A 21846-nucleotide genomic window follows, 5' to 3' on the forward strand; every position below is an offset into this window, starting at 1 on the left:
AGCATCTCAGAGAGAGCTGGGTTTTTTCCATGAGCCAGTTGCACAGGGAAAGTTCTGGAACTGTGCGTCATGGTGACTGACAGCAAGAAGTTATAAAATATCCATGCACACATGGATCAGGGGGAGATCGCCTGTGGACTTGATTCGTGCAGAAACAGGTGCCCGGCATTGGCTCATACGGTGTCCTTCAGCATTGTCCTCTGAGCGGGGCTTGTTTACAGCTAGCTTATGAGGGCCCAAGGTCTCCCCAGTGCTGATTAAAGGGACGTAAGACAGTGTTTCTCTATGTTTCTCTATATTTCTCTATGTTTCTCTATGTTTATCTAAGTTCCATGTTTCACTATATTTTGCATTGCTCTAAGTGTTATGCTTTCTAATATTCTGTAACTTGAATCCCAAATGTATATGAAATTCACTGCTTAGAATAAATATGCTAATAACACTTTGAGGGTGTCATTTGTCACTTGCATGAGATCACTGCTCAGCACAATAGAACCTGTATTTTGGGCTGAATTGGGTATTTTTGCTCTCAAAGGGCTGGCCCCGAGGAAGATTTTGCCCAATATCAAGACATTTGGTGGCAGCTTTGTGGGATTGTGAAGAGCAGTGCCATGCTGACATGACAAATGGTGTGAGAGAACACAGTGTAGAGTGGGGAGCAGGCTGTCGCATTTCCTTGATGGTCTCACTGCAGCTCTGAGACTTCAAAAGGCAGCAATGTTGTGTCGGCTTGCCGTGGCCGATAGCTTGTGTGGTTAAGACTCCCTTCAGTAAATTAGTCGTGACTGACTCATTGCATGGGATTGGTGCCAGGGAGTACAAGGCAATAAACAAGCGGGAAATGGCTTTGTTTAAAGCACTCCGATGAATGGTTAAGAAAGATGTATGCTCAATTAGAAAAAGAATTTTATCATGTGGTTTCCCAAGTTTAAAGTTGTAATTTGGAATGCATAATGAGACGGAGTTCTCATCTCTATTCTGTCATGAGGGCAGAAAAAAAATAAATAAATAAATAATTGCAGGGATTTGACATGCAAATTGTGAATAGTGATTTAACCATTGACTCAGCCCCAGTGTGCTAGCGAGTGGGGGCTGTAATGTTCGGAGGCGAAGGTTCGTCTTTTTTGATATATGCTTTTGAAGGGTTGGCATTCCTGAATAATGAGGAAGGGGAATGAGCCATGCTTAGGAGAATGAGTAACATCTGTGCTGAGAGCCTAAAGAGTTTTTTTTTCTTTCTTTTGGCAACTGTAAAATTCCATGTGCTAATGGTGGCAAATTCTGTTTAAAGGAAACACACTAAAATGGTTATATTGCATTTTAGGCTGTGCCATGCTTTTATTGGGTGAGAGACTCACTTAAAAGGAAAGTGAGTGAATGTTATTTGGATTTTCGATTTTTGTGTACTGATTTGAAATTGCAGAACCAGCTTGCAATGGTTGGGGGGAAAAACAATTTATATTTTTCTAAATTGCCCCTGGAGTATTTTTGACTGTCCCCATGCTATGCCATGGATTTGTGCTGTTGCCTCAAAAGTGATGTATGCTTTGAAAATAGTGACCTGTTGACTGTGATACATGGGGAAAAATGTTGTTGACACATTAAACAGCCCACAAGCAATAGAGTGTGGGTTGTTCTTGCAGAAAAAAAACGTGCAGGGAGCTGCACTAAATATGGCATTTTTATTTTTTAAATGCACTGAACTGAGTGGTTATAGTTTGGCAATGGTACAACAGAATGAAACATCTGTGTGTGATAAGATAGCACAAAGATTTAATGGGTTGTGAGTTCTCTTGAAAGATCGCACATTACAAGAAAAAAAAGACGCTTTGACATTTTGCAAAATTACATGGAGTAGAAAAATGACAAGAAAAGTGCCGCTTTTGAAAACAAGAGTCTTGCTGTGTGTGCAGAGCTTGTGCCTTGAAGCTGTCTTGGGCGAGGTGCGTGAAGGCAAACAAAAGCAGAAACAGTACAAGAAAGAGTTAATTTGGATGAATTGTCTGAAACGAGTGAAGCCGCCACAGTATAAGAGTTATAGGCAAAAGAGATAAGCTGCGTGCTAATGGCGCTGCCAGGTGCACACGAAAGATAAACATGCCTGCATTCCTGAGGAAGGGGGAGCAAAAACAGAGAGCTGTTCAAAAAGTAAAGAATTTGCCTAGTAAACTGTGGTACGGAGCAAAGGCTTCATGCAGGATGGCAGACGGGCACATCACATCTGAACATTTACCTATGCATCTGTGAATGGGCCAAGAAAAGACAGCTGCCCATTCCAACAGATATTACTGTGCAAACCGCATTCCCATGTGATGTGATGTGAAGTGAAGTAAAGCGCTATTGCTGTGCAAGCTGCATTCCAATGCTCCATGTGATGTGAACTGAAGTAAAGCGCTGTGCACTGGAGAAGAAACCTCTAGGCGCTTTGAGAAGAGAAAATACACATCTGGCAAACTGCAAGCTACATTGCCAGGGGATGGAGTAACTGACAAAGACATTATGGCCTTCCAGATGGAAGCAAAACTGACAAAAGTGCTTAGCCGTTTTGCAAGAGACAACATGCAGAGCGGGGCTTTGAAGTACAACATGAACACTGCACATTAGCCATGATCCAGAAGCCACACGGCTTAGTGCAAGAATGAATGATTTGTTGAAGCAACAAAAGAAACTGACTCAGACTATCGCACTCAAAGGAGTGGTTCAAAAACAGCAAACGCCCTTTGAAAAAAAAATGATGACAAGTGAAAAAACCAGAGGCTTGAAAAGACACTGCTAAGAAAAGAAAGATAAATACTGAAAGACTTTACCTTTGAAAAATGGAGTGATGCCAGCAGGGCAACCTAAACCAAGATCATGGGACACTGGAAGCAAGTTGGCGCCTGGCATTGGTGATCGCTTTGGTGAAAAAGAAAAGCATTGTGCGACCTGGGTACTTACTATATGGCTTTGTAAAAGCACAGATCAGTCTGAGGTACCATTGACCAGCTATGATTGCATTGCACAAATGAGTTTGTGATTAGGCAGTTACACCCCGTATGGTTGAGTGTAAATAAGCCCCCAGAAACATGCAGAAAGGTGATAAATAATTGCAGTAGCAATGACAAAGTGTGTAGTTACCTGATGAGACTTTTTGAAGATGGGGGTGGTATTATGGGAAGGGGTGGATAACGCTGATATTGAAGTTTTGATGACATCCTAACATTTCTGTTTGTATTTTGCCTAGGCAAAGCACGACAAGACATTTCATAATATAGGAAGATAATGTGCAGTTTGTGGGTGACACTGATCAAAGAAGGGTCAGACGCATTCTCAGAGAAAGCGAGCCACTGCGAACTGAACTGGCACGGTGCAGACTTGGCTAATTATCAAGTATTTGATGCTACACATTTAAATGACATGTTTTGCCCTTTCTTGTTTAAAGGACTATGGACAATGAATTGTGGACTGTAACATCAGGCACCACATACAGCTGTGTGACACAGCAATTGAATGCTAACACATTGAAAAATGGTTTTTAAATGCACTGTTGAGATGAATCTGAAAAAACCAAATGGTTTTACTCTTCCAACTGAATGGCTTTAACCAGAGATGTTTTGTTTTTTGAAAAAAAAAATATTCTACATTGCACGTAGGCAGGAGAATGATTTATGAACTGTTGGGGCAGCAGAATTATGCAAGCAGGAGCGTAATTTATTTTGAGATAAGATGGGTGCGCACATCAAAGTCACCTGTGCGTAGGTTAAGATTCTTAATTGAAGTAATGCTGCCAAGTGTATGAGCTATAATTTGAAATGGTAATCTTTGAAACACTGGATACTTTTACAGCCAGCTTAAGGCAGGTAAATGAAACCATGACTGACTTGATGTTTGATTTTATGACACAGAGTGTGACACGGTTTTTTGTTAAACCAACCAGTTTCATGTTTTTGTGGGGACAGCTGTCTCCAGCACACTAATGCAAAGAGTCACCTTTTGATTGTAAACATTTGGAATAATTCTTTGGAAAAGCGCTACAAATGAGTATCCACATGGAATTGCTAGTGTACTGGCCTGGCACATTGTCAGGCATCTTTTGTCACTGAATGGATACCATTTGTTTAATTTGTCTAATGTGATGTTTTTCTGACCAAGAACTGCAGCGAGTGTTCTCGCCAAGATTTAATGAACTATAACTTGACTAAATGAATTTTTTCCATGGTGTGATGAAACAGCCACTGCCGGATAGTAGTATGGTGTTTGTGGCTAAAGTTAATATTGTATATGGTAGATATCCCACTTGAAGAAGGGTATTCTCCAAGTCACAGAAGGTAGACACTGTGAACCTGTTAGATTTTCCAGTAGTAAGACAACATGTAAATTGTAGACTGGTAATGCACACCTTCATTATTACAGTGCTACACTTAGACATAGATTTATCATGAGGCAATGTTTCCTTAGTACTACCAAGCTGCTACAAATGGAGTCCATTTCTATGGCCCATCACTAGAGTGCGCGTAGCTAGGGAGCTAGATTCATTAATTGCAGGAGCTTTATATGCTTGTGACATAGAAACTGTGCACAATAAGCTAGCCACTATGGGTTCTGATGCCAGCTCTGCTATAGAACTTCTGGCCTAGTGGGGCCCATTGATATGCCCAGCACTGCTACAAGTATTGACAGCCAATTGAAGATAACAGTATTTTAGACATGAAGACATTTTTGTCTGCCATAGGGCAGGTCAACAAGACTGCTAAATACACACAATGCATTGTATGGCAAACATTGTTAAATCAGCAGGTGTTGGCTTTTTACTGGGTGGGGGCGACCATCCTCCACACACTGGCACGCAGAGCTACAGTTACCAGCATACATATGGATTGAATTGCTTGCTTTTGATTGCATGAATAACACATGCCATGCTTTGATGTAAATTAGTAGAATTGTTTTTATTTAGACAACCTGGTGCCCATGGGTTCACCTTGTTCAAGAAATTAGATGGTTTCTGGTTGGGTTCCACCTACCTGGGGGAAGTGTCTAGTCACACAGCCCATAGTCACGCTTGAATGCCCTGGGATCAGGGGGAGGGTAGGCCCTTAGGGTGAAAGGCTGCCAGGTTTTAGAATTGGTAACCATACATAAATGCAATAGTGCATTGTAGATTAGACTACACTGGATTGCCTTGACATTTTAACTGCATGCTGCTTTTTAACTGACAATCAGTTATACAAAATTGATTTAGGTATTTTTGTGTAGGCCAGGTTTTGGCTAGAGTAAATGTCCATGTTCACTTGGCGTAGGTATTTTTGTGTAGGCCAGGTTCTGGCAAGGGTATATGTCACTGTTCACTTTGTGTACATTTTTGTTTAGGTAGTGTTTTACCTTGCATGCCACGCTAACTAACCGCTAGAAGATAGTTTGCTTAAACCTCTTGCAAAGCCCCTAGGTCTTTATCACTGCACTAAATACTATGTTGATAGGTATTAGTCAGCATTTGTCGCACAAACGTTGAATAGGGGTGGAATGTAGTGATACACGAAATTGCAACCTTGCCAATCAGGGCTTTAGATGACAGCATTGGCCGCTGAAAGCCAATAGTGTATTCAAGGTATGTGCTAAAAATGCTGACAGTAGTCTGTTGTAGCACTTCCATTATGCAGTAGTGAGCTACAAGGAATATGCAGGCCTAGTATGAGATAGGTCAAATTAAACATTGTTGATAGACAGGCAGGGAGGGCCCCTAGCCATGTAGCTAATAGGTTTTTGGAGTGTTTGGAACATCATGGCACCTATATAGCGCTTAGATAGCCAGTCTTAAGCGCTATAAACACTAAGCTATGAGTGCATGCCTTTTAGAGCTTGCAGATGGGGTTAATACATCCCTGCTTCCCTTAGAATATTCAGCCTCACTAACGTTAGCCCTGGCCCCAAGCTAATCTTCCTTTTCTCTGGGAAGGTACTGATAAGACATTCCTCAGCCAGCGCAGATGGGAACAAGGGAGGGGGTAGGAGCGAGCAGGGAGCATCTCAGAGAGAGCTGGGTTTTTTCCATGAGCCAGTTGCACAGGGAAAGTTCTGGAACTGTGCGTCATGGTGACTGACAGCAAGAAGTTATAAAATATCCATGCACACATGGATCAGGGGGAGATCGCCTGTGGACTTGATTCGTGCAGAAACAGGTGCCCGGCATTGGCTCATACGGTGTCCTTCAGCATTGTCCTCTGAGCGGGGCTTGTTTACAGCTAGCTTATGAGGGCCCAAGGTCTCCCCAGTGCTGATTAAAGGGACGTAAGACAGTGTTTCTCTATGTTTCTCTATATTTCTCTATGTTTCTCTATGTTTATCTAAGTTCCATGTTTCACTATATTTTGCATTGCTCTAAGTGTTATGCTTTCTAATATTCTGTAACTTGAATCCCAAATGTATATGAAATTCACTGCTTAGAATAAATATGCTAATAACACTTTGAGGGTGTCATTTGTCACTTGCATGAGATCACTGCTCAGCACAATAGAACCTGTATTTTGGGCTGAATTGGGTATTTTTGCTCTCAAAGGGCTGGCCCCGAGGAAGATTTTGCCCAATATCAAGACATTGGGGACATGCCCAGTACATATGGAATGTGTCTGCTCTGGGGCCGCCACATTTCGGACAGTTTGTTGGCAATGTATTGTAGAATTTCGCCATTTTAACAGGGGTGTAATGGAGCTTATTCAGTATCTTAAATTGTATTAGTCTGAGGTAAGCATTCAGCAAGACTTTTTTAGACAGAAGGCAATATCTTGACCATTTCCCCTCTTCTATGGTTATACCCATGTCTGTCTCCCATGTAGCTTTAATGTTATTCAAAGATTTTGAATGTATTTGGATTATGTTGTATAGCTTCGACACCCCTGTACCAGATTGTGAATAAAGTGACTGGAAGCATGCGTGTGTGGGAGGTTCATCTGGGTATGATGGCCATTGCTTTTTGAAAGCAGCCTTCATGCGGTGGTATAGGAGGGTGGCCAATTGGGTTCTTCCAACTGTGTCTGCAAAATCTTCTGGTGTAACGAATTTACCATTTGGGAACATGTTTCTCATTCTAATTTCATATTTTGGAACCCATGTCTTGTGTATACTGGTATCGTATGAGGGTTGGATGCCTGGGAAGTTCCATAGCAGGGCTTGCGAATCATAGGGTGTATCTATTTGCAGTCTTTTACTGATCCTGGCCTAGGCCACGATCATGGAGGTCGCCGGGTCAAATCTGCATTCATCCCTATGGGTTTTTGAGAATATTGCAGAGCTTAGATCAGTGGGCCGGACCAAGTGTCGTTCTATGGGAACATGTGGTGTTCTATCTGCTGGGTCCTGCCAGTATTTAGCGTATTGTGCTTGTGCTACCAGGTAGTACAACTCAAAGTCGGGTGCAGCAATGCCCCCCATTTCGTACGGCTCCACCAATTTCTCCCACTTCATCCTATTAGTGCCCCCGTTCCATATGACTGTCGATGCCATGGATCGTAGGTTTTCAAAAAAGGGTTTGCCTGGCCATATTGGGACATTGCTGAAGACCTATAGGAGCTTAGGGAGTATCACCATTTTGAGTACTGCGACTCTGCCAATGAGTGATATGGGAAGCCTAGTCCATATTTGCAATTTAGTATGGATCGTTTGTAGTAGGGATTTATAATTGTCGTTTTATAGGGACATCCTATCTCTGGAGACGAGAATCCCAAGATATCTGATATGGTCATGGGACCATTTAAGATCATATGTATGTGTAAGACGGGCGGTGGCCGGGGGTTAATGGGAATATCTCAAATTTTGTGGTGTTTATTTTGTAGCACGAGTGTATCGTGAATTCTTCCATCACTGCTAATGTGTGAGCTAAATTTTTCTCTGGTTCGCGTATATACAATAATGTGTCGTCCGTTTATAGTGAAATAGATTGGAGAATGCCGGCCATCCTAATGCCCCTACGTTCTTGTTCTAGTCTGACCGCTGCTGTGGCTGGTTCTATCGTGAGAACGAAGAGGATGGGCGAGAAGGGGCATCCCTGCCTAGTTCCCCTGTGTAATCTAAAATGGTTGGATAGGGTATGATTCGTGAGGACCCTGGCTTTGGGAGAAGTGTAAAGATGTCAGACACATTGTGTGAAGTATGAACCAAATCCAAATTTGTCAAGGACCTCGAATAAATAAACCCAAGAGACTGAGTCGAAAGCTTTCTTGGCATCCAGTGTTACAGCCACTGCCTGCACCTCTGCTTTACTCTGTGCCATGACTCCGAATAGCCTGCATAGGTTTAATGCCGTAGACCTTGCCGGGATGAGGCCGCATTGATCGGGGTGTATGAGGGTAGTCATTTTGGGTAATAGTGTAGTTGCCCGCACCTTTGCCTAAATCTTGGCGTCTGTATTAATTAATGAGAGGGGCCTGTAGGAGGAGAGTTTGTGGGGAGGGCGTCTAGGTTTTAATAATACTGTAATGATTGCTTCCGTCATTGTGTTCGGGGGGAGCCCGTACTCAAAGCCTCTTCCCATACATATGTCAATATCGGGGATATATTGGTGGAATACTCTTTATATAGTTCTGGGCATAGTCCGTCTGGGCCCGGGTCTTTTCCGGATGCCAAGGATTTGATTGCATCTGCGATCTCATCGCTAGTTATCTGCTGTTCCAGGGCCCATTTGTCTTCTAACGAGAGTTTAGGGAGTGTGATCTTGCTTAGGTACTCTTTGAAGTCTTCCCGAGCGCATACAGATTGTTATAGAATTTGGTGAATTCGGAATTTATGTCATACTCCCCGTTCACCACCTCCCTATTTTCCGTTACAATACTTGTGATGGGTGTGTGGTTAAATTCAGACTTAAGCAAGCATGCTAGTAAATGTCCCGCCTTATTACTTTCCCCATATCTGCGTGCTCTGGCTGGGATAGCCATGTATTGTTGCTCTTGTGATGCCAGGTCATTGAATCTCCGAAGGGCTGCATTAATCTCTGCTAATGTTTGTTTGTTATGTGTTGTACTGTAGTTGTTTTTGAGTGTTTTCAAGTGTGTTTCCGTTACAGTTAGTTCAGTTTTGACAGCCTTAAGCAGGCCAGTTGTTTTAGACATTATATTACCTCTTATCCACACCTTGAATGTTTCCCAAATGGTCGACCATTTCTCAACTGACCCTTTGTTTTGTTGGAAGAATTCCTCGATCTCGATGTGTAATGACTCCACTACATTCGTGTCTTTAAGGATATTTGGGGGCATTCTACGCCATCTGAATGGTGGTGTTATGTTCTGGATCCTCACCACGAGTGTGACTGGGGAATGGTCCGATAATGTGCGGGGGAGTATGTCGCAGTGCTGTACTGAACTGAACAAGTGGGATGAGATAAACCAGTAGTCTATCCTTGATTCCGTGTCATGGACTGAGGAATAGAACGTGTATTGTCTGTCCATAGGGTGTGTCCCTCTCCAGGCATCTACCAGACCTAATTCCTCTAGGGCTTGACATAGTACAGTGGCCGATCTAGTGAGATTCCTCTGTTTATCAGAAGATCTGTCCATGGTGATATCCAAGATGGTATTGAAGTCCCCTCCCCATAGTATAGATGTGCCCACTGCTGGGCCGACTTCGGTCAGTACGTCTATGTAGAATTCGGGATAATCTGTATTCGGCCCATAAGTGTTGACTAGGATTAATTTCTCCCCTGAAACGTTGCCCCACACAATCACGTACCTACCCTGAGGGTCAACTTTGCTTTTCTCAGTCACGAACCCCAGTGATGGATGTATCAACGTGAGGACCCCCCAATTGTGGGATGAGTATTCGGTGTAGTGTCTGTTGCTCCCCCATTGTCGTAGAATGCCATTATTGAGTTTTTGTAGTGCGTGGGTTTCTTGCAGCATAGCAATATGAGGGTGGTGTCTGTTGATGTATGCTCCTACTTTGCTAGCTTTTGCTCTGTTGTTTAGCCCACGGACGTTCCAAGTGAGCAATTTAAGTGTCAACCCTGCGTGTGGCTTTGCCTGTTGTCATGTCATTGCATATGGGTGATACAAGAAGAATGGGGTCATTCTCTGGAGAAGTTTGGCTTTTGTTAAAGTGATTGCAATTTTAAAACTATTGGTATCAGTTAACCTTAACTCGCAGTGCCCAACAGTGGCTCTGTCAAAGATATAACATTCTCAAGCAACCGAGCAGTTCCTTGCGCCCAACACCCACCCCCACCCACACCATGGGCCCCAACATGATGATGAGCCCTAGTTGCAAACTTGTGGTTCTTCCCAGGGGGGATGAGTGCAGCAGCGCAGCGCCTGCATCCGAGCGCAACTCATCCGGCCAAAATTAAATTATGAGAGCTGCCCCCTCAGGCTGCCGCAATAGTATCATAAACAGAATAAAGGATATCGTGTGGCTGCCATCAGTCATTGGAGTTCCCCGGTTCTTCCACCGGTGGTTGTAGGTTGTTTTGATCGTATTCGTTTCTTCCAGGAGGGAGGGGGGATTGATGCTTTTACATACGCCATAGCTTCAGCTGGGGTTTCGAAAGAAGTGTGCCCGTCCCCCATGTTGTATACTTAGCTTTGCGGGGAACAGTAGGGCGTATGGTACTTTCCTCAGCCTGAGCTGGTGTTTGTTTTGTTGGATCGTCTTTGGTTCTGGACTTCAGCAGAGAAGTCGGGATAAATGTGAATGTTGTTGTTGCCGTGTCTTAGGGGTCCCATTTCTCTTGCCAGTCTCGGCGCCGTGTCCCTGTCTCTGTAGTTGAGTAACTTAGTGATGACTGGACGGGGCGAGGCAACCGGCTTGGGGGCCGGAGCTAGTGCACAATGCGCCCTTTCAACCAAGAACTGTTGGGAGAAGGAGTCTTCGCCGAACAGGGATTTCAGTAGGTCTTCAATACAGGACTTCATTCGGCCCTTGCCAAAGGACTCCGATAGCCCCACAATCCGTATATTGTTATGGCGCGATCTTGATTCCATATCTTCACATTTGCCCCGTAGCTTTGTCATCTCCCCTTTCAGGAGTGTTATGTCATGGGTATTTTGGTGAATTGATTCTTCGCTGGTGCTGATTCTGGTTTCTGTTTCTGTAATGCGGGCACTTTCTTTGTCGACACAGGCTTTGAGGGAGCCTATTGTTGAACCGATGTCATCCAGTTTGACATTGACTGCTAGGAACCCATTTTGTACCGTGGTAAGGAGGTGGTCGAATTACATGTCGTCTGACGCCGCTGTGGTTGCCTCTGGCGGGTCCGAGCTTCCTGTGAACACTTGCGAATTTGTGTATGAATCCATCGTGCCTGTCTTTATGATGTTCTTTCCAGGCATCTCAAGAATGACTATCCTGCATGGATTTGTTCAGTTGGTATAGTTGGAAGACCAGCCCGTGCTATGTGCGTCAATAGTCGGCTCTAGGTCGTTGTGCAAGCCGCCAGGAACGATGGCATCAGGAGAGACTGTGTCACGGCACCGGTTGGCTTTTGCCCTCCCTCGTTTAGGTGGTTTAAAGGTGGTGGGGCCTCCGTCCTCCGCTTGCCTCAGTATTGGATCGCAACGCACAAGTGATTGCAGCTGCTTAGCTGGGGGTTTGCCAAAGACTGTTAATGTTCTGGAGTAACGGATATTAGCAGGTTGGATGTCCATTTTATGTGCCACACAGTTGTTGCAAGAGTGGACTGTGTCCTCTCACGTATTTGTCTTCCCTTATCCTGCGATACCGCCAGAGATTCTAATGATTGCTTGTGGGCCCGTCTTCAGTCTTGTTCATCCCGGCTTCTGCTGAATTCTGAGCCGATATGGGTCAGTGTAGAGCTGGCGTGCGTGCAAGCTGCCCGGAGCGATGCTATCAGGAGAGACTGTGTCAATGCACCGGTCAGCTATGCCCTCTTTTCGTCTAGGTGGTTTAGTGGCAGTAGGGCCTCCATCTCCCGCTGAGCTCAGTGTTGGATCGCAACACACGGGTGATTGCAGCAGCCTAGCCGGGGTTTGATGAAGGTTGTTGATGTTCTGGGGTATTGGATATTAGCAGAATGGATGTCTAGTTTATGTTCCACATAGATTGCAAGAGTGGACTGTGTCCTCTGACGTATTTGCAGTCCCTTATACTGCGTCACCACCAGGGAATCTAATGATTGCACATGGGCCCACCTTCAGTGTTGTACATCCCGTCTTCTGCTGGACCCGGAGCCGATATGAACAAGTTTAGAACTGGCGTGACCAGGTTTAGCTGTTGCGGCGAGTGAATTTGCAAATGGTTTGGGCTGTCCGGCCCATATAGCGCCTGATGATACGTGTGGATCTCGTGTGGCCTCCGAACTGTTTGATTTAGCCTATATCTTCACCTTTCCCCCCGAGCACCTCCTATTTGTCCCTTCCTTCTCCTTCCTTGGGGCGTTGTCGGAATGGCGTCCCCACTGGGCAGTCCCGCGCAGTTGTTGCTGGTGGAGCGCGGTTTCCCCGTCCTACGGTGAGTGTTTGGCCCCCTTATGGCGTGGCCCATAGTATGGGGAGGATGTGGGGAGCGGCCATGGTCCGGCCCTGCGGGCCTCGTGTTACGCGAGGCTGCGCCCTGCGAGAACCACAGATGCTATCTTTGGCGTGCGGCGCCGCCGGAGCCCCTGCAAGCCCTGGACAGGAGGGGGTGCGGCGTCCTTACTAGATGGCTCTCTGTTCCGTGAGCTCACGGGCCCGACATCCGCCTGCACTGCTGGTGTCTTCCGTCCACGTCCGCAGCAGGGTATGCAGGAAACAGCCCTGGGAGCTGCGACAGAGGCTGGCGTCTCTATCAGCTCACTCCTCGGCCTGATTCACTGACTCCGCTTCTGCTACAGCATCCACCGAGGCCTGCATGCTGGCTGGCGCAGTGGGCTCTACGCTGGGATCTCTGGTTCTGTGGTACACACGCGCCGTCTTACCCACGTAGCCTCGAGCGGGAACGGGGTGTTCTGGCTCTGATTTCTTCCTTTCTTTTTTCCCGGGGATGCAGGAGTAGTTGTGCAGGCAGCTCTGCTAACGTGGCCAGTTCGGGGGCAGCAGCTTCTAGGTGTATTTTACATAAGGATTAATGCCGGAGAGGAACTCGGCATTCAGGCGGCCATTTTCGTTGCGCAACAGCGCCCCCAACTAGAGAAACCCTTTGATCCACAAAAGACAGGAAGAAGGGTGGGACTTAGTATTACATGTTTTCACCCCTTTACCTTTTCTGTTGCAAAGCATTCTGGTTATAACATCATGCATACAGGTTATTGTTGGTGGGGACCCAGGATTGGTTCATTATGGTAGGCGTAGCCTACACCAATCACTGGGGCCCATTTGGCTTCAAAAGAGGGCAGAGCTCCTCTTTTGGGAGATCTGAAGACTTTTCAAGGAGTAACCAGACAACCCATTTGAACCCTGGCTGAAGATACAGTCTGCCTTACAGCTTCCTCCAGTGAAGAAAGGCTGGGATTTCTAGAGGGAACAGGATCCCTCCCCTAAACATCTCCCAGGGAACAGAGGGAGATAATGAATCAAGGGGACTCTCCAGCATCCCCAGAACCGGTACCCATCCAGCACACAGCATGCCCTACTTCGCTCTGCAAGCAAGTTTCCTAGGTGGGACGTGCCAGAGAGTCTCTGAACCAAACCAAGGACAAGGCTGTTGCCTGCAACGACTCCCTTCTTCAGATTTGGGTCATCCGCCTTAAAGGTTGACACAAGCCCAGTGAAGAAGCTAGGAGGAGGCATCGACCAGCATCAGCCAGCGTCCACCTTAAAGGACATTTTCGTGCCAGTCGAGCCTGCACCGCTGACTGTTACGCCGCAGTCTCTAACGTCACCCGATACACCTCGAGCAGTGCTTTAGATCAAGCACTGAGACAACGATTCCTGACCCTGAACGGGCTTGTAGGCCAGCCTGCAGCCGTCCGCCCAGCCTCGCTCACCGAACTGCCTGCCGCCTGATACCTGCAGCTGTCTCCCGTTTGAACTCTGTCGCAGGAGCTGCAAAGCGCCCTCAAACCGACTCGACCCTGTCAAGCACCAAGAACTTCTACAAGCACAAGGTACATTGTGATTCTGCCCCCTTGTCCTTCTCTGAAGGCCCCTAGTGACATTTTACGACCCATTGCTCCTTTTGTGCTGAAACCAAGCATCCTTGAGCTATTGCGATTAATTTATTTACTAACTAGCCTCTTGTCAGTATCCAGAGGGCATCCCTTTTCCTTCTTGAAGCTGTCTGTCCTCTGCATTCCTTTACAGGGTGGGTTGTATTTTGTAGTGTGCTAGAACGGTCTGTTGAATAATAATAAAGTAGATATGTTTCTACAACTTGACTGGACCGTCCCTTTTATCATTGGGTAATAATTGTATTTTTGCTGTGTTGCAACTAACCAACGATCCATGACCTTGTGGAGATAAGCCTGCTGTTCCGTCCATGTTACCAAAATTGGACAAGGTGGTTTATAATTTGCTTGGCTTTCCAATCTGTTCGGATCCCTTCTGGTGTACTAGAGGTGTGGGGCTGATCGATGGTTTAGAAACCTATAGTCATCCCTGGACTACTGGTGCCCCAGAAGTTTTTTCTTCACACCACTGTTGTGTGTCCAAAACCTATTTCCTTCCCTTACACTTGAACGGAAACAAACTAAAATGGGGGACTTCTTGGTTCAGAAGAAGAACTTCTTTATTCTGGGTCATACCTCCACCTTTAGTCATAGGGTAAAATTAATTGTTTTCGTCAAGGGCAGAACAGTAAAACAAAGTCTCAAAAGGCTCCTTGGACTGACTCTCCACCAAGGTGCAAAACAAAGTCTCTGATCTTCACAATTTTCAAAAACTCCTGGGGAAATGTTTCCCTTCTCTGGGTCTTTCCAAGGTTTCTTAGGATGCCAAGAGAATCACTTCTTCTCTTGGTGGGTTGTAGAATGTTCATAAAACTCCAGGGGGTATGACTCCCTTCCTCTGGTTTCAGAATGTCCTATAGTACCAAGAGAATGACTCCCTTCTCTTGACTGCTTGCAGAGGGTTAACACACCTGGGGATATGGATCCCTTCCCCTGGTCTCAGACTTAGTCTCACAATCAACCTGGCTATTGGGCAATGTGGGTATCAAGACTAACAAGGACACTTCAAGGGGTTGTGGGTCCCAGATTTGTGGATAGTCCACCTGGTATACTCTCCCACCTGGTATACTCTCCTGCCAGGTACTGTGACTATGATGATTTGCCTTTATGGGTGTGAGCCCCAGACTCACACTTTCTTCTAACTTCCTTCAGTCCACCTGCTAGGCTCCCCTGCCAGGTACTGAGACTATGATGATTAGCCTGGATACTTTCACAACTTCTTATATTCTTAAGATTGGTGTCCCAGATCTGTGACTCTTGTTTCCTTCCTGATTCCAGCTTCTACACCATTGCTTTAAGCCCCTTTCACCTCCCCTCACACTTGCATACCCGTCTCCTCGGTCCACAATGCTCTCAGTGCTTTGATGATGCTTCTGGCACGCCTCAGTGATTCCTCACCGGTCAGCGGGCCTCTTCTGCTTGCGGCAGCTCCACGAGGGAAATGTCCTTTCAGCGATCATGCTTCCTGCTCTGCATGTTCGCCGTCCCAACGGGGCACCAGGAGCTACTTCTTCCTCTTACGTGGAGCGGTCCCTCGACACCGGACCCTCCTTGTGGCGGTGTGCTCCCTTCATGGTGTCCTGGTCTGCCTTCTCTCCAGCGCTTCCTTCTCTGGATTCCTGGTTTCTATAGGGAGGGCTTGACCCTATTCAGAGGCCTTCCTCAGTTTTTATACACTGATCAAGTCCATATTGACTAGACTGCTCACTTTGGTTCTGCGTGGTACTCCTTAGTACTCTGCACCGCCTCCTCGTCCCTGTACTAAATTAATCAGTCTCCCACGAACTAACAGAGTCCATCCTCGTCGTGGTATTAGGAAGGGGAAATGTATTTGTGTTTTCCTGACTCTTCCTTTTCTCAGTACTTTCTATACTGGAAGTACAGGAAAAACACATAGGAACAATAGTGATTGTGTTAGTTGGTGGAGAAGGTGGGCCAGGGTAAGGTTGGCTGTGGGGTTAGCATGTTCTCCCCAGTTTGTCATTAATCCCATAGGGGGCTTCCCTCCCCATGAGATCCAACCGCTAAGTACCACCCTGAGAGGAGACTATCGGGTAGTGGCCTCACCTTCCTGGCCTCATGGGAAAGGGCTTCCTCTAGGGGAGAAGTGACGACATCCGGGGATTCGTCACAGTACATACTCACTCCCACCCCACTAGAGAATCCTTGGCTAGAATTCCACCGATCACTGCCAGGCAAGAGTGGCCTTTGTGCCCATACAATGCCTGTAAAGGGAGGGGCCCAAAAGTAGGTAAATTCACTCCTGCTCCTTACTCTGATTTTCTGAGTGACCCCCTTGCTGGGGACACTTACTCCTGCCATTGGTCCCATTGATTCAAGTCCAGGGTTCTCAGGTTCAGTAGATGGTGTTATGACTGGGTCCCGCTATGTTGAGCTTCCAATCTCTGGTTCTGGGACGGCTCGGCAGACTCGCAGCTTGACAGGCTAGAAACCTCAGCACAGCTTGCCATACTTGGTCCCACAATGTGGAGAGACATCCTGGACACTGCAGAAGCATGGCTACAGCAAGGAAACCCTGATAACTGGGTCAGCAGGGGAGATTTGTGGTAGTCGTAAGATTCAACTCCAAGGAGGCCCCTCTTCATCCAGGAAAGCTGCCACATCAGAGAGGTTACCGTAGGCCACAAATTGATGACCTGCCCGGTGTCAAGTTCCAGCTTGGGACGCCACCTGATGCAGCAGAGAAGCTTCATCTTCAGATGGGCAGTCCACGGGATGGACCCGGGACATTTCAGTTGTCGTCCGATGATGGCCTTCTGTTGCAGTTCATGACACTGGTTGGTCCCACTAGTCCAAGGGTCAAATCAGCGACACAGGTCTTCTGTGGTCACAGTAGAAGATGCAGGGCTTCACCTGGAGAAGGCTTTGGGAATGCCTTACCAATGACAATCGGAGCTGATATAGCATTCTGGTCGTTCCGTGCGAAAGTAAAGATTCTACTGTCTACTCCACTATAGTCAGCTTACTGCTCCTAGCCTAATCCTGCACATTGCACTTATTTACGGAAATCCTGTATGCTCCAAGATGCTTCCCTCCTCGGACCTCTATGTAACCCAGTCCTCTCTGCCACCTATTACGCTGTACTATCTTATGCTATATCTTGTCTGTGCAACGAAAGTCATCCACTGACCAATATGTAACCTGGTCCTTCCGCCACCTATCTAAAATGTACTACCCTATGTTATACCTTGTATGTGCAACACTATGTAACTCTCTTGATCTCAAGACAATGTGCCCAGTTACCCTTGGGTTTGGCCGCGCTATATAAATAAACAAACCTAAACTAAACTAATGATGGTTGTCTTTGTCAGCAGTCTTCTGTGTACTTAAGTGCAGCTTCCTTTTCGTCAGAATCTTGAGTCCAGTGGGCGACCTGAGAAATGGCTGCAAGGCATCCACAATTTTGACTGATGATTACCACAGCCCACCATTGAAAGGGCCTGCACCATTAAAATAGACAATAGTTGCCCAATGGTTGACACCCTCAAATGCGAGAACTGCCGATTAACACACACTTTCTGGCAGGCCTTGCTTAATTTGTAAAAAAGAAATAAGTCCCAAGGCCAAAATATTTCCTAATACATTGCTGCCTAGATGTGGCACAAGTGTTTTACCCAACGATGCCACCACCCACTGCTACTTCCATTCACACGAAGATGCCTTTGTGATCTGTGCAATGACCTCACGCAGGCAGAACTTGAAAAATTGTTTCTTTTGTTAAAAACACACAAAAGATGGCCACAAAAATGTGTGAAATCACTTTGTTCCTGTTGAGAGAGTGACTACCAACACAGTAAAAAGGCTACAGTGGTGTTGCCAAAAGTTGAAACACTGGTGTGCAAACAGCCTATGGCCTAACACGCTTTCTGGGTGAGAAAACTTCCCCCAGTGATGAGATGGAATGCTCTGGGTGCACCCTTGCCCCAGTAGCCATATGAACTACTTAGGACAGCACATCAAAATGTTACAGCCTTTCGGAACACTTGTGTATAGGCGCGTTATAAATGCCATATCATATATCATATCATCAAAATGCCAGCAAAAGAGTGTAGGGGACTAGCGTAGATGGCAAAAGGATAGCACACATGGACATTTGCACCGAACACCCCTCCTAAGAGGGTAGCCAGACTGCTCTGTAACAGGTACTTTTCTGAGAGTCAGGAAAAACTACATGGAAACTGCTGGAGCTAGGACATCTTTGCTTAGGCCCTTCTTTGACTGTTGATTGCTCAAAACCTTTTTCTTGGGTCACTGACAAGGTTGTGCCTGGCCTTATCCTCCATAGTAGGGGCTGTGTTGGGAAAGGTTTTCCTTTTGCACCTTTCTCTCTGTAGATTTCTATGGGACATCCAATCTTTTTGGTTCCATGTGATATAAATGAATGAAATAATAACGAAATATCACTAGATGCCATCTTTTTTGCTTGCTTTGAACCTTGTCCTGACTTTTTGGAGGTAAGTAAAGCCCTTTGCTTTAGTTCCGTTGCCTGTTTGCTCATTCATAAGGGGAAAGTAAATAGTCCCTGAGACTGTCCAAACTGAAAGACAGTCTCTCTTTATGAATTCCTGTATTTTTACAATTGAACATATCACCTAACAGTGAATTGCAACCTGTATACTTTGTCTACTTATCTTTTTAGCAGACAAACTGGTGGCAGCTGTGCTATTCTTACCAGGTTTTTGTTATTTTACTTGTGAGCTTTGCATTTACCGTAAACTGCTACTAAAGATGACTAGCACCCTAAAATGGCCATGCCACAAGGTTTGTTGCTTGTTCTTTGGCCTTCTTCCCGCCTTCTCAGCTCAGTAAATAACTTGGATGAATCCCTTTCCTGGGGAAAGCTGTGTATTTCACGGGCTAAGGAGTGTTGTGTGTGTCCTAGAGAAAGGGGCTGCATAGTCCCAGTCCACATCTCTGGTGCCAGAAAGTCTGTTGCTGGGAAGATGTGGTGACCAGTGGCTATCTAGTCATGGATATCCACTGGCAGTTTGAATGGTGCAGATCCTTACCATTAGTAGGCTTGGACTTGCTCCCAGCCTGAATCTTGGATAAAAGGACGACTCCTGCTATTGTTGGGCAGATCATCGTTGAGGTGTGCCGAGATGGTCTGCCCTGTAGACGTCTTCATCTTTCCTTATTTGGGTCTTCTACTGGAAGCTGTCTGGAACCGATTTCTGTGCACTGCGACCGACTGAAACTAAATCCAAACGCAGAAAGTGTCCCCCATTGATGACGCCTATGCCTTCCTCGACCATGCGAAGTGCAGAATATTGTTTCCCCAATGGATTCCAGAACACCTGCACTGGTCTCGGGAAGAAACTGAGTCTGGAGTTGTAAGTTAACATACTCTCCATATGGTTACATTGGGCGTAAAGTACTGCCCCTAACTTACTCTTACCTGACCTTTGGTGGTGGAACCTGGGTTAAAGATCCTTCCCAAGGCCTATCCTAGTGTGTTGGATTGAGTTGAGAACTTAACTGAACTTGTGTCTAACTTTGGAACTATTTTATTAATCATAAGCACTGGCACAGCTCTTCCTGTAAAGACTTACCTGAAGGAAGTATATGCTTTGGAACTGGTGACTTTTGGGCACAAGTCCTCCAAACCATCTTAGGTTTGGACCTTTTATAGGAACTAGGGAAGCTATGTGTGTTGATTCGAAGAGTTCTGTCTCTCCTTATGCATCTGGACAACTTAGTTGTGTGACACTGGTTATTGTATCAAATGCTAATCCATCTCTCCTAAGAATGAAGGTATAGATCTGTTTTATAAGGGTTTTGTGTGACATTTGCCTGGTATTTTTATCTGCCTATTGTGTAAACAAAAGGCCTAATAATACTTGCATTGGGGATTCCAAGATGACCGCCTGCAGGGGATAGTCGTGTCGGCGGAGCTCCCGGATCCCGTCACTGGGGAATGCCCACCCCCCGGTGATTGAGTGCGTTCTTGTAGCAGTGGAGAAGAGGGGTTAACGCCGCGCACCCACCCTGCCGCTCAGAGTGAGCGAGGAGCAGAGCAGGGGGCTGTTTTCGGCGACGGCTGCGGCACGGGAGCGGCTGAGGCGGGCCGGTTGTTGTAACCCCGGCGCTGCGGCGGAGGTCGGGGAGAGCCTGGAGGGGTGGCGGAGGACCGAGCCGCGGCCGGCCCCCGAAACGTGGAACTGGTGGTGAGGGTGCCGGGCCCGGATAGAACAAGCCCAGGAGGAAGCTGGCGGTGTGCGGAGGTGCTGGCGCCCGGGTCGGCCCGAGGAGAGTGGCGGCTGACTGCGACACCCAAGTGGGGGGTGTCTCGTGAGGAACGGCAGACCCCAGGAGCAGCAAAGGAGGCGGGGGTGCCCAATCCTGGTGAAGCTGAGTGGGAGCCCGGCTAGGTGCCCCCCGTGCCGGACGCAGTCAGCGTGGGGGAGAGTGGAGAGGCAGATTCCACTGAGCAGTGGAAGTTAACAGGGCGGCCCCATCGGGGGCCGCGCAAGGTACCGCGCAATATTAACGCCTAACCTCATGGGGATAGCGCTGCGGAGGCCCGGGCATAATAGGGCAGAGGAGCTGTGTCATCCCAGCTGCGCAGAGGGTGCAGAGTGCGATTCAGCTGGGCTAACTTGCGGACGCCCTCGTTGGCGTTGTCAGAGTGTCCGCCCCTCGGGAGAATATTGGTGTGCGACTGGGGGGGGCCGCACCGTGTAACTGCAAGGGGTGCAGACTAATGAAGAAAGGCATCCAAGTGATGCAGAAAGGACGCACCGTCCCCGGCGCCCCCCAACACAGTTGATCTCCTTGGACTGCATTGCAGAGTGCACCTAGGGGGGTTGGCCCGACCTCCACGGAGGGGTATCTATCCGACATCTGGGCCCTTACGCAGTCTGAGGAGCCACTGAACACTGAATTGGCCAGCCAGAAGAACAGTGTGCAGAAGGAGAGCCAGGGGGGAAAAGTACCTTGGTAACCCTCTGGAGAGTAAGCAGGACCTCTCTGTTAGAGGTGGAATAACGGTGGGACGAGGAGCACGCCGCATGGTTGGATCCGGCTCAGATATGGCTGCAAAATCTAAGGGGAAGACTGCGAGGGCACTGCCAGCACCGGGGGAGGTCCCGGGCACCCTCTCTAACATCTGGCCAGTGCAGGAGGCGAGCGAGACAACCAAGGCTGCAAAGGAGGACTCAATGAGAAGTGTCTCGCCATCCGAAGGGGAGGGTACGGCCACGCTGTCATGACAGGAATTTAGAGGGGAGATGCATGCCCTTCAGACCAGCCTGACAAAGACCTTTCAGGAGCAGTTCCAGGTCCTTCGCGCCGACCTCAACTCGGCCCTATGAGAAATAAACAGGATTTGCGGCAGCAGGGCGAGCGGACGGACCTCCTGGAGAGAGGCCTGCAGGAAATGGACAAGGAGTTGACGGCCAATAGCGAGGCAATCGAAAGGTTGGATGTGGCCACACGTAATCTGGAAATTCAAATGGAGGACATGGAAAACAGGTCCCGTCGAATCAACATAAGAATCAAAATGCTACCGGAAACTGTCCAAGACAAAGACCTGAAAGGAGTGTCCCAATCCATCTTAGCAGGGATTCTGGGAATCTCGCCACCGGAAAAGATTGAGCTCGACCGGGTCCACAGAGTGGGCCGAGGGGGTGCCGGAACACAGTCGAGGCCCAGAGACGTCCTGGCGGCATTCACTAGGTCCTCCGAGAGGCAAGGAAGCAGGAGCCAATAATGTATCAGGGATGCCGCATTGCGCGGTTTCAGGACTTAGCGAGCAGTACCCT

General features: G+C 47.2%; 1 protein-coding gene across 2 annotated transcripts in view; it reads left to right on the forward strand.

The window, feature by feature from the left end:
• The window catches only part of PTPN23 (protein tyrosine phosphatase non-receptor type 23), a 1404706-nt gene that overhangs the window by 1261865 nt on the left and 120995 nt on the right, over positions 1-21846 (forward strand). The window contains exon 23 of one of the 2 annotated variants that reach the window (XM_069645828.1): positions 3224-6439. The exons of the other annotated variant lie outside the window; for it this stretch is intronic. Within the exon in view, the coding sequence (XP_069501929.1) occupies positions 3224-3254 (31 nt within the window). The 3' untranslated portion in view covers positions 3255-6439. Of the gene's footprint in view, positions 1-3223; positions 6440-21846 lie in introns of those variants that run through there. 2 annotated transcript variants of the gene reach the window in all.

This window comes from Ambystoma mexicanum, chromosome 2p (genome assembly GCF_040938575.1).
Source record: "Ambystoma mexicanum isolate Mex_15411 chromosome 2p, UKY_AmexF1_1, whole genome shotgun sequence".
NCBI classification, from domain to species: domain Eukaryota; kingdom Metazoa; phylum Chordata; class Amphibia; order Caudata; family Ambystomatidae; genus Ambystoma; species Ambystoma mexicanum.